The sequence below is a fragment of the Pristis pectinata genome, chromosome 8 (assembly GCF_009764475.1).
Source record: "Pristis pectinata isolate sPriPec2 chromosome 8, sPriPec2.1.pri, whole genome shotgun sequence".
Taxonomy (NCBI): domain Eukaryota; kingdom Metazoa; phylum Chordata; class Chondrichthyes; order Rhinopristiformes; family Pristidae; genus Pristis; species Pristis pectinata.
In genome coordinates this window covers 29,441,818-29,455,287 of record NC_067412.1, presented here as the reverse complement: position 1 = coordinate 29,455,287, position 13,470 = coordinate 29,441,818, and the positions used below count along the sequence as shown (strand labels likewise).

General features: G+C 41.2%; 1 protein-coding gene across 1 annotated transcript; it reads left to right on the top strand.

Moving 5' to 3' along the window:
- The first annotated feature begins 559 nt into the window (after positions 1 to 559).
- Positions 560 to 10,902, top strand: msrb1a (methionine sulfoxide reductase B1a). Its single transcript, XM_052021608.1, has 4 exons — positions 560 to 724; positions 2,963 to 3,105; positions 4,907 to 5,022; positions 9,781 to 10,902. Exons 1-4 carry the CDS (start codon positions 670 to 672, stop codon positions 9,800 to 9,802), a joined length of 336 nt encoding a protein of 111 aa, XP_051877568.1. The 5' UTR covers positions 560 to 669; the 3' UTR covers positions 9,803 to 10,902.
- The last annotated feature ends 2,568 nt before the right edge of the window (positions 10,903 to 13,470 follow it).

Below are 13,470 nucleotides of genomic sequence, written 5' to 3'. Positions count from 1 at the left end.
CCACAATTTGGTGGGCATGTGTGTAGGTGCCACTCAGCACATATGCTTTCATACACACACACGCTTCACGTCTTGGAGGAAAGGGAAGCTTTAAAAGCATGGCATAAACACAAATTTTAAAAGCAGTGCGGGTAATAAATATTGTCTTGCCAAGTGCTTGCTGTCATTGCAAACACAAATGTTACCTAGACAAAACTTGCAATAAACTCCTTCTTGGAATCTATCTGTGGCTTCGCTAGCTCTACTACAGCACCAGCGACCCCAGTTCAATTCCCGTCGCTGTCTGTAAGGAGTTTGTACGTTCTCCCCGTGTCTGTGTGGGTTTCCACTGGGTGCTCCGGTTTCCTCCCACATTCCAAAGACGTACAGGTTAGGAAGTTGTGGGCATGCTGTGTTGGCGCCCGAAGAGTGGCAACACTTGCGGGCTGCCCCCAGCACATTCTTAGCAATGCAAAAAGACGCATTTCACTGTGTGTTTCGATGTACATGTGACTAATAAATATTCTCTCCGAGCTTTGGACCCAACCTCTCTTTGGCTCAGTGCCAGCGCCCCTGTTCCTCTCACCAGGTCCCTGCTGGCAGCCTCAGCACGGGGCTACCGCGCATGCTCGCTGATCCAAAAGTCTGGAGAGGAGAGTTTGAACGGCACCGGACTGTAACCGACGGGAAATGGCTTTCTGTACCTTTTTCGGCGGGGAGATTTACAGGGGGCACTTTGAACCCGGTGAGTCCGGGAGGGAAGATCGCCCGCCTACTGTGCGGGGAGTTTATCCGCTTCACTTCGGCTTCGGCAGCGCCTCAGCATGGAACTTCGCCGTCCGCATTAGTTTTTTTTTGTTGTTCATTTGCCGAATGGAGGACGGGTACCCGACCCCCCTCGGGGTGAAAGCTGCCGACGGGTCCGGCTCGGCGTCCAGCCGACGGGCCGGTCCTGGGCCGCTTCCGACCTGCACTGTCTGGAAACTTCCAGACAAGGGAAGGCAGCCGTGAGCTCGGGGCAATATCTCTTCCCCCGTTCGTACACGCACACTCTAACTTCCATCGTGTGTGGTCGTCGAGCTATTGGCCTCTCTGCACACTTTTTTATTCGTAAAAGTTGTTTTGCCAGGGAGTAGGTGGCGGGTGAACATGTCGGCCGCGATTGAATGATGTCAGCAGCTGTGCAGCACCCTGGCCACCCCCCGGCTCCTAGCCAGAGTCTCCAGTGGTCAGCATCATGCGAGATGAAGCCTTTAGCTTCTGTTATCTATAAGGTGGATGGTAGCAATCTTTTCCCCAGGGTGAGGGGAATCCAAAATTAGGGGCGTAGATTTAGGGTGAGAGGGGAAAGGTTTAAAAGAGACGAGGGGCAACTTTTTCAGGCAGAGGGTGGTGAGTATATTCAACAAGCTGCCAGAGGAAGTGGTTGAGGCAGGTACAATAGTATCATTCAAGGGGCAGGGCTTGGAGGGGTGGAAAACAGGAAATTGGGACTAGCTAGATGAGCACTGTGGTTGGTATGGACTCCTTGCACTGAAGGGCCTGTATCTGCTGTATTGCTCTGACTCTAAGAAGTACAAGGGAATGCTTCCAATTGCTCTGACCGCTATTGATCTCTCAATCAATTTCACTAAAACAGATTGTCAAGTCATTATCACATTTGTATGAGCTTGTGAAAATTGACTGCTGCGTTCCCCAAAATTACTGCCAACACGTCACGGTCTAGAACTTGAATGGTTCTTATAGAGATGTGTTAATTGTGTGTAGGCCAGCTGCTGCAAAGTTACGTTGTGCATGAATCCCAATGTACTATAATATGCATTATGTCCTCAAAGGCTTTTTACCTTGTGGGAAAGTACACAGAAAAGGAATGAGTCAATCAGTTCTGATCAGTGTGGTTAATAATTCACTGACTGGTGATAGTACAGTTGACAGCAGAATAGTATGGTGGTGGAGCATGAGAATAGTAGCGTGGAAGGTTTGAGTGCCAGGTCAATGGTATGGGGAGGCAATTGATGTGGGGAGCTTGAGCAGTAGATCTGTGGTGTTGGAAGGAGGTGTCAAGTGGCAACTCAATTTGGTGAGAGGTGGGTTGGGCACTGGAGCAGTGAGGGATATGTTCTGGGGATTTGGCAACAGATTGATGACGGGATTGAGATGACGGATTGTTAGGGATGTGCTTTGTACAATGAATTGGTGGGGGAGGGCCTTGTCAAGAGTTACACTTGGTCAGGGTGGGTGGGGAGCTGCAAGTGAGAGCCACAGCTGCAGGTAAATATTTAATTTTCCTGGCATTTGTTCCCAGTACCAGGATCTCTTTGTTGGTTCCTTATGTAATGATAAAGCAAACATGCAAGCACTGTGCAGGCTTGCTTTTTAGCGGTTAGCGCGACACTATTACAGCGCCAGTGATCGGGATTCGATTCCCGTCGCTGTCTGTAAGGAGTTTCTACGTTCTCCTGTGTCTGCGTGGGTTTCCTCCGGGTGCTCCGGTTTTCTCCCACATTGTAAAGGCGTACAGGTAGGTTAATTTGGGTTTAAAATGGGCGGCACGGACTCGTTGGGCTGGAAGGGCCTGTTACCATGCTGTAAATAAAATTTAAATTTAAAAAATGGTGCACCCAATTAGTTCAAACTTGTGGAAGTGATGTGCAATGGCTGTTAACACTGGATGCCACTCTTGATGTCCAGGTTCCTGTATGTTGGTATGATACATGTTCAGAAGATGTAGAAAGAAAATTACAGAATTTCCATCCAATAAATCCATGAATTTCTTTTGGGATTTATTAATATTGATTGAAATTGAATCAAATACATGCAAAAATATGGCTCTTCAGTCTAGTTCTAAGCAAAAGGTTTTGGAACATTCTGGGTTTGAGAAACACTGCAATTTTTTCTTATTTTTAATGCTGTGCTGTGTTAGTTGCTCATTTAGTTTTGGTGAATGATGGCTTCTTTCAAATTTATTTTATTTTCAATACAGGTATATACGTCTGTTCAAAGTGTGGACATGAATTGTTTTCAAGTAAAGCTAAATACGACCACTCCTCACCATGGCCTGCTTTTACTGAAACCATTCATCCAGATAGTGTGTCCAAAAGAAAGGAGAGCAATAATGCACTTAAGGTAGGGTATCAACACAGCAATAAATAGAAAATTTGGAACAGTCTTGTGTCTATCTGTTAATGTTTGACATTACTTTGGCAGTATTAAATGGGCAGTGCACTGATGTTCCACAACTCTCTTAAACTACCTTTTTAAATGGACATCTTGTCCAATCCACTCATAGTGTCGTACAGCACAGAAACAGGTCATTCCGCCCAACTAGTCCATGCTGACCAAGATTCCTATCTAAGCTAGTCCCATTTGCTCACAGTTAACCCATATCCCTCTAACCATTTCCAATCCACGTACCAGTCCAAGTGACTTTTAAATGTTGTTAATGTACCTGCCTCAAACCCTTCCTCTGGCAGCTCATTCAATATACTGACCACTCTGGGTAAAAGTTGCCCCTCAGGTTCCTTCTAAATCTCTCTTCTCATCTTAAACCTATGCCCGCTAGTTCTTGATTTCCCTTCCCTGGGAAAAAGACTGTGCATTGATCCTATCTATGCCCCTCATGATTTTAGACTCCTCTGTAAGATTACCCCTCATTCTCTTATGCTCCAGTGGAAAAAAAATCCCAACTTGATCAACCCCTTTCTGTACCCCAGTCCGTCAAGTCCCGGCAACATCCTCTTAAATCTCCCCTGCAGTCTTTCTAGTTTAATGGCATCTTTCTGATAGGGTGACCAAATCTGAATGCAATATTTCAAATGTGGCCTCACCAACGTCTGCAACATAACATCCCAACTTCTATACTCAAGTGCCCTGATTGATGAAAGCCAGTGTGCCAAAAGCCGCCTTTGCCACCCTGTCCACCTGTGACGTCACTTTCAGTGTACTTATATACTTGTACTCCTAAGTCCCTTTGTTCTAAAACACTCCCGAGGGCCCTACTGTTTACAGTGAAAGTCCTACCTCATTTGTCTTCCCAAAATGCAACACCTTGTGCTTATCCGAATTAAACTCTTTCTGCCATTCCTCAGCCCGCTTACCCAGCTGATCAAGATCCTTCTGTAAATCCTGACAACCATCTTCACTGTCTACAACACCACCTATTTTTGTGTCATCTGCAAACTTACTAACCATGCCTTGTACATTCTCATCCAATCATTGACATAGATGACAAATAGCAATGGGCCTAGCACCGACCCCTGGGGAACACCACTAGTCACATGCCTCCAGTCCAAAAAAAAACAACCAACCACCATCACCCTCTGCTTACCATCACCCTCTGCTTCCCACCATCAAGCCATTTCTGTGTCCAATTAGCCAGCTGTCCCTGAATCCCATGCGATCTAACTTTCCACAACAGCCTACCATGCAGAACCTTATCAAAGGCCTTGCTGAAGTCCATTGACATGTAACAATAATAAACCAATTCCAATACCCAATCCAGTGATGAAATGTACTGCAGACCAACTTAAATCTACTTACTTTGTTGATTTTTAAAACAAATTAATAAATAAAAAACGTAAACCATTTAGCACAACATGAGAAATATGATCATCTGGGATTTTTAATTGAGCTTGCAAATTGTCTATTAAATACTTTCAAAAATGGGAAGAGGGTTGGGTGGGCTTGAAGAGAACATAATTTATAACATATAATACAATCTAATAATGAATGGAAATGAGAGTTTTCCACCATCATAGAATCTACAAAAATATATGGATCAATGAACAGTTCTTTTGCACTTAATAGCAATGAAATAAAAACCATCATTTTAGGTGAACCCACTATCTTCTTGTAAATCTGTGTGAAACGACTGGGTTCGTCTTGAAAAGGTGCTTGCGTAGACTGTTACTATAATGTGTTATTTCAGGTTTCTTGTGGAAAGTGCGGGAATGGTCTTGGTCATGAATTCCTTAACGATGGGGCCGAGCGAGGCCAGTCACGTTTCTGAATATTTAGCAGCTCGTTGAAATTTGTCCCTGAGAGGTATGTGCATTGTGGCTATTTGGCTTACAAGAACTTTGTATATACTCTGAAGAAAATAAACATCTCATAAGTGAGTCTATGATTTTTCTCTACCTATTTATATATGAGACACATGAGGTGCAAAGTGTGTGTTATTGAATTGTCCATCAGCATTGCTTTTGTGTGTTATACCATTGTCGTGGAAGTAAAGTGTTAGGTGAGCCGGGGAAGGGGAGGTAGTGGTAATGAGGCCATGGGGAAGAGTTGAGATGGTCAGGTTGGGCTTGGTTGTATTGGAGCCAGGGATCAGGGTGTCATTAAGGTATAGGGAGAGGTGATTGGGGATTTAATTGTGCAAGGAGAAGACAGCATTGAGGGGCTATTGGCATGATGAAAGTGAGATTGATAGATTGATAGGGTCTGAAAGGGGAGGAGATGTGTAAGAGAACCTATTCAAGTTTCTTGCCTAGGGCTGCGACCTGAGTTTGATAACATTGGAAAAATAGTGTAATTAGTGAGGTGTGCAAGAGAACATTTCCACCTATCCTATCACCTTGTCCTTCAGAACAACTTTGACTACAAGAGTAAAGATGTTTTACTACAGTTATATAGGGACCTCATGAAACCTAGAAGTTGACCAGATTGATTCCTGGGAATGGGGTATTGTCATATGAGATGAGATGAAAGCAGTTTGGGCTTGTACTTACTAGAGGATAGAAGAATGGGAGGTTGTCTCATTAAAACATAAAATTCTTACAGATCTGGATGGTGGAGATCCAGGTTATGTTTCCCTTGGCTGGGGTGTTTAGAGCAATTGGTCACTGTCTCATAATAAATGGTCAGCCATTCAGGACGAAGATAAAAATATATTTCTTCACCCAGTGGGTAATGAATCTTTGGAAATCTACCCAAGAGAGCTATGGGCTGCATGCTTTGAGCTTATGGAATGTTCTGAAAACTCTCAACTTGGAATATGTTGTAGAACATTGTATGAACCTAAGGATATATTTAAAGTGACTCCACTTCTGATTTTGCACCAGGACAAGGTTGAGATTTTTCAAATGCAGAATCAAGGAGCACTTGTGGCCTTAACTGTACAAAGATTCCATTTTCTATAAAAGGTTACAAAGCAGACTAGGACATTATATAAATAATGGGACCATAGAAGCTTGAAATGTTAGAATCATAGAATTGTTACAGCACAGAAGGCCATTTGGCCCATCAAATCTGTGCAAGCTCCTAATAGAGCATTAGTGTCATCAGTTCCATTCTCCCCAATCTTTCCTCAGAGCCCTGAAAATTGTTTTCCCTGAAATCCCGTACAGTTCCACTTTGAAAGCTGTGATTGACTTTGTTTCATATCCTTAGTAGTGTGACCAGAAATGAGCACAGTTCTGCAGTTTTGACCTAAAAGTGTTTTGCACAGCTTCAACATAACCTCTTAGCTTTTTGTACACTTCCTCCATTTATGATCCCAGGATCCTATATGCTTTACTAACTACTCCATTAATATGCCCTGCTGCTTTCAAAGACTTGTGTTCGTGTACACCCAGGTCCCTCTGAGTCTGCCTTTTAATATATAATGTGTCTCACTCTTTCTGCCAAAGTATATCTTTCCTGTATTAAATTTAATCTGTTACTTATCTGCCTGGCCTGCCAAACTACTCATATTTTAGCAGTCTATTTCTATCTTCCAAGCTGTAAACCAGGCTTTCAAGTTCTGTCATTTGCAATTTTGGAAAATATCAGAATCAGATTTGATATCACTGACGTATGTCATGAAATTTGTTGTTTTGTGGCAGCAGTACAGTGCAAGACATAAAGACAAAATTTACTATAAGTTATAAATGTAAATGGTGCGAAAGAGCAATAATGAGATTGGGTTCATGGACCGTTCATAAATCTGATGGTGGAGGGGAAGAAGCTGTTCCTGAAACGTTGAGTGTGGGTGTTCAGGCTCCTGTACCACCTCCCTGATGGTAGTAACGTGAAGAGGGCATGTCCCAGGTGATGAGGGTCCTTAATGATGGATGCCGCCTTCATGAGGCACTGCCTCTTGAAGATGTCCTCGATGGTGGGGAGGGTTGTGGCTGTGATGGAACTGGCTGAGTCTACAATGCTGCACACCCTTGCCTATGACATTTTTAAAAATATAGTTAGAGATATCATTACCCTGGCACTGACTGCTAGGGAACATTTTCTTCCGTCTTTAAATTAATTTTTGATCTCCGCTGCTCCTGTCCCCATGGACCTCAGTTCTGCTAGCATCTTATATTTAGAACTTTCTTCACACATTTTCTGAAAATCCATTTAAATAACATGTACTGAATTGCCTTCATCATTGTAAACTACACTTTATTCACTTTGTCTTGACCCTTCATGATTTTGAATGCTTCTATCAAATTACCCTCTGCAGCTTTTATGGTGTAAGAAGACAAAATGCAGCTTCTCTATTCATGTAAATTAAGTCCCTTATCCCTTGGACCATTCTAGTAACTCTCTTCAGCACCTTCTCAAAGACTTTCACACTATGAGTACAGTGCCCTGAATTGGACAAGTACTTCAGTTCTGTCTGAATCAGTTCTCAATAATAGCTTTGATTGCCTGGCTAATGGAAACCTGTATCACTGATGTCTTTAATAAATCTGCCCATAAAGATTTGGTAGGTTCTGGTATGAAATTCCTGTTTTTGACCATTTCCTGTCTAGTTTCTTCAGAAGTGAATACAGTAAAACTCCAATAATCAAAGTACTTGATTGTTCGGAAGTCCTAATAGTTTGCAATCTGACTTGCTCAATAGTTTTGGTAACTGAGCAAGTCTGTTCTGGTCCAGTCTACCATCTTCTATGCTGCTCAGTGTGAAGTGAATTGCCAACTGTTTCTTGAACATCATATTTCTTAACTACCCAAAGTACACTGGGTTCTGTCTCCCTGCTCCCTTTCAACTTGCCTGGTTATATTTTCTGTGGTTCCATAAAACTCACTGGGTTCTGTTTCCCATGCCCCCTCTCTACTCAGTGAGTTCTATTTCCTGCTCTAACTGGCAGACCACGCAACCAGTTACATTGAAGAGTTCTCATGTGCAGACTAGGAAGTAAAAAGAATTGAGTTCTATTAACTTTTTGAATAGTTTACAAAAGGTAAAATAGAATACTGTGACTTGTAAATGGTTTTAAGGTAAAAATTTAAATATTATGATTAATTTTATCATTTAAAAGTCATTAGGTTTTCACTTTTTTTCTTGATGGTATGAAACTCTACAGATATAAAATTTAGAATTTTTGGGTGCAGAGAAGTTGTTCAGCAATAAGTATGATATGTGATATGCTGTTAAAACTCTAATGTATTCAACATTTTTTTCAACAGGAATAGTACTAATATTGAAGTTCAGTTCAAATCTGATACTGTGTCGGCTGTATTTGCAAACATAAAGCAATTGTAGTGTTTGGACATAAAAGCCAAAGATGTGCTTTTATAGTAATGTTCTGCTTGGATTAGAGCGTATGGAATATGAGGAGAGGCTTAAGGTGCTAGGGCTTTATTCACTGGAAAGGAGGAGGATGAGAGGAGACATGATAGAGGTATATAAAATATTGAGAGGAATAGATAGAGTAGACAGTCAGCGCCTCCTTCCCAGGGCACCAATGCTCAAGACGAGGGCATGGCTTTAAGGTTATGGGTGGGAGGTTCAGGGGAGATGCCAGGGGGAGGTTTTTCACCCAGAGAGTGGTTGGTGCATGGAATGCACTGCCTGGGGTGGTGGTGGAGGCAGATACAAAGGACAGGTTCAAGAGTTTGTTGGATAGGCATATGGAGGAATGTGAGATAGAGGGATATGTGGGAGGAAAAGGTTAGATAGTGTGAGGGTGGTTTGATGGACAGCATAACATGGTGGGCCGAAGGGCCAGTTTTGTGCTGTATGGTTCTATAGTTCTAATAAGAGTGCAAATCTGAGAATTTGCTGCTTAATCTAGATAGTACAGTTATAGTTCTCCAACAATAGAGTAATTACCTCAGTTTTGGGCACAGGGGTTATAAACAAAAAAAAACAATTAAAATCTAGAAAGGTCCAAAGAAGAGCCAATATTAGAGACAGAACCTCACCTTTGGACTGATTTTTGAGGAAAACTGAACATGCCTAGCTAGTCAGCCTTGAAAGAGGGTGACTGAAGGAACTTCTTAAGAGAGTTAAGATGCTTTAAAGGTAAATTGAAAGCAAATGCAAATGAAATATTCTCCAGAATATATAACTCCAGAAATGTTTGGTGCAACTGACCAATTGTGGGGTTTGTTGAGAGAAACATATTGCTAATGGTTCAGTGATAACATTCCTGTAGTAGTCTTAAATTTGAGCTGTTAAAACCATAATTAAATTTAAGGAATTAGATAAGTGGGTTGTTAAAGTTTGGTGTGTGATTTTTGTTTTTGAGTGTTTAGTTCCAAATAGTACTGAGAGTATTTTTCAAATACCAAGTAATACTGAAACCTGATTTTATTGAGAATGTTTCTGTTATAAGTTACTTTCTTGGAAGAGAAAGAATATGAATTCATTAGAATTTTTAGAATTATTTGCACATGGTGCAAATTCATATTATGTACGGTATAACTGCTTGGAATATTGTTATTTCAATTTAATTTTCAATTTGTATCCAAATTAACTTGTGGTGCATTCATTGTAGTAAATTTGGTTCCTTTAGCTGAACCTTTAAACATCAATAGAGCAAAATAAGTAAAAGGCTGTTAATGTGCAAAACATTAATTATTCTTTTTCATCTGCAGTCAACAGAGCTCTTGTGGATAGATAACACGAGCATGGAACTGGCTTTTTTGTCATCTGGAAGTTGCCGTTTGTCTTAAAAAAAACCATGTAATCAAGCGTGCTGTTTCCTTTGGGGAAAATTCCAACAAAGGCCTCTGTACACCAGTATTTTTGTTGGTTAGTCATTACATGAAGTTTTCTGGATAAACTTTCTTGAATGTCCTGGAAATAGAAACTTGCATGATTATCCTGACAAAAATACTTGCTGTTTTAGAATGGTTTTTAAAGCTTGCAGTCAATTCTTTTGATAATATCGATCAAAATGAATGTGGATTGGAACTTGGGGACATCTGGGACTTAATTGAAATGTATGTTTTCCTCTGGAATTTGCACTAGAAAGCATTCTTAATAGTTTGTTCAAATAAGTTTTGTGTCACACAGGATGTCTTCAGGTATATCAAGAAATTGCAACACTTGAGTTTGACTATCAGTTAAAGTAAACTTCTTGCAATCTCAAGTAAATAATGGCTGTGTGATGTTAAATTTTGCAAAACACAAAAACAATATTGTTTTAGCATTACTTTCACTTACTTTAATTTATCATTGGTGTCTGTGAGTATTGTAATATGGGTATTTTATAGGACAGAAGGAAACTGGGGGGATTCTCGATAATTGACAGGGAAGCATGGTCCTGTATAAATCTAGGTGTAGTGACCAAGTTTGAAATTTCTCAATTAAGAAAGAAGCTAAATATAAGAGGGGCCATCATTGGATTAGGCTATGATTGATCACATCTGCAACCTGATCTCAAACAGTTACCAGTTTGCTCACGATTAGTCATCAGTTATCTTTTGTGGTGTTGCTTGCCATGTGCCAAGTGAAATTACTTTCTTTATCACCTTCACCATCCCCTTCCAAGCTATTTAACATTAGTGTATGAAATAAGTACTGATTACTGTACTCTGGGATTGGTTTTAAAAATTGGGGGTTTGGAATCTGGTTTGAATGTGGGAAAAGGATTGAGAAATTAAGAGGTGAGGCTTTCCTGTCACACACACTTTCCTTGGATTAAATGTTTCTGATTATACTTTAAAGGCACAATGTATGATTATAACTTTCAAAATTAAAATACTTTGAATCTTGCTGTTTATTTTCTGTTCATTTCTTTTGCCTACAAACTTGCATTCTTTCTAAATTAAGCATTTGTCCTATTTAAGCTGAAGAGACTTTACTTAATTTTTCCTCATTCTCATTAATATAAATATGTTGGATGAATTTGCCTTCTGATTTGGAGAGTAAATTCAACACTCTTGTGGCATTGAGCCTAAGACAGCATCACAATCCCAATGGTGCTAATTCCAAAACAAAGCCCAAAGTTTCTTGTGACTATGTGAATGACAACGTGTTTACTTTCTTGCAAATCCAGATACTAAGCAAAGATGCTAATGTTTCAGCATTATAAAGACCATTTGGTCTTTGTGTAACCAACATAAGAAATGTCATTCCAAAAAAAACTGAAGATGCTGGCAATCTGAAATAAAAGCAGAAAATGCTATAATTGCTCAGCAGTTCAGGCTGGATCTGTGAAAGAGAAACAGTTAACATTTCAGGCTGAAGACACTTTGTCAGATCTAGGGGTGGGGGAAGAAGCTTGTTAAGCTGCAGGGGTAGTGGGGGGGGAGGCAATGTCTCAGATAGTGTTAAGCTAGGGTGACTATGGGGATAAACTGTAAATAAGATTATGTGGTCAATGAGTGAATGGGATCAGTAAGAGGATGAGAACGTAGACAAAAGAATGTGGGAGTTGTGAAATCCAGAGCAGGAGGATGAGTCCAGCAGGTCAGGCTGGGTATGTCCTCCATTCCCAGAGAGAAAAAGAAAGGAAGGAAGCATAAAAAAAGCTGAGCTAATATTACAGATAGATGACTGATACAGACTGAGTGATCAAGTTACCTGAAGTTGTTGAATTCAACATTGATTCTAGAAGGCCCAGATGGAAAATGAGGTGCTATTCCTCAAGCTTGCATTGGGTCTCTCTGTGGCTGAAAAGGAGGCTGAAAACCAATAGGTCAGAGTGGGAGTGAGGAAGTAAATTCACAGGCAACAGGAAGCAAGGAGTCATCCCTGTGGATTGAACACAGGTGCTCCGCAAAGCAATCACCCAATCTATGTTTGGTTTCTCCAAAGTAGAGGAAACCATGTTGTGACACCGAATGCAGTACACTAAATTGGAAGAAGTGCAAGTGAATTGCTACTTCACCTGTTTGGGTCCTTGGGTGGTGGGAAAGGAAGAGGTGAAAGTGCGTGTTACATCACCTGCAGTTGCAAAGGAAAGTGCTGTAAAGTTGTGTGGTTGATGGCAACAGAAAAGTAGACCAGAGACCCATGAAGGGAACTGTACCTGCGATATGCTGAAAAGGGAAGAGCAGGGAATATGTGGCTGATGGTGGAATCTCTTTAAAGGCGGTGGAAATTGCAGAGAATAATCTGTTGAATGTGAAGGCTGGTGGAATGGTAGGTGAGAACCAAAGGAATCCTATCCTTGTTTTGTCCTGATGGAGACTGGGTGAGAGCAGAGACATGGGAAATGGATGAGATGCAGTCAAGGACTTTGTTAACAAAGGTAGAGGGGAATCCATGGGTCAGAAAGAAGACATTTGAGAGGCACCTGTATGGAATATCTCATTGGAGCAAGCACCATGGTGAAGGATGAACTGAGAGAATGGAATAGAGTCCTTGTGGGAAGCGAAGAGTAGTCAAGATGGTTGTGGGTGTCAGTGAGCTTGTAATAGGCATTAGTCTATCGCCTGAGATGGTAACTGAGAGGTCCACAAAAGGAAGAGAAGAGTCAGAGATTGACCATGTGAAGGCAAGGTGGAAATTGGCAGCAAAAGTATTCTGCATGAGTGCAGGCGAGGCAGCATAAATGCAGTCATCGATGTACTGGATAAAGAGTTGAGGGAATGGGCCCAGATAGGACAAAAACAAAGACCTTTCCACATATCCCCCAAAATGTCACATCGAGCTCAGAGTTCATTGTGATAGGAACACTGGGGGACAAATCTGAGGCATCTGTTGAGGATTGATCATTTGGGATCAAAGAGAGGAAGATCAGAAGGGATGGTGAAAACACAGTAGGGGGTAGGACCTGTGGTCTAAGGAAAGTGAAGAGGCAGGGAGAGATCTGGAGTGTTGTTGGAATGCAAGTGCTATTGAAGTTTGTGATCTTTGATGTCTGAAAGGAAGAAGAAAAATCGTCTATTGCAGTGTGTGGAAGAATAAAGTAGAAATGTGGAACACAACATCTTTGAGACAGAGTGAGGCAGTGTTGTTGCAGAAAGAGATCAAGAGCATGTATGTGCTGACACACGGCATCTGAGGATTCAAAGAGAAGAATAGCTTGAGAGATGTTGGATAGTTTGTCTGACGAAGGGTATCCAATTTGAAACATTTGTCTGTCACTGTTGCATTGTGCTGCTTTTTCATCAACTCAAACAAAAAATTCTCTGCAGTTCCTCTGAAGAGGATTCATACTTACAATTGTGGGGTCATGCAGAAGAATGAGTCCTCTTCAGAGGAACTACAGAGAATTATTTTTCGCTGGATGAAAGAGCACAATGCAACAGGAACAGACAAACAAGGAACACATTAAATCAATTGTATAGAGCATTGCTTTGTTATCCAAAGCTTGAAACAGTGAAAACATATAT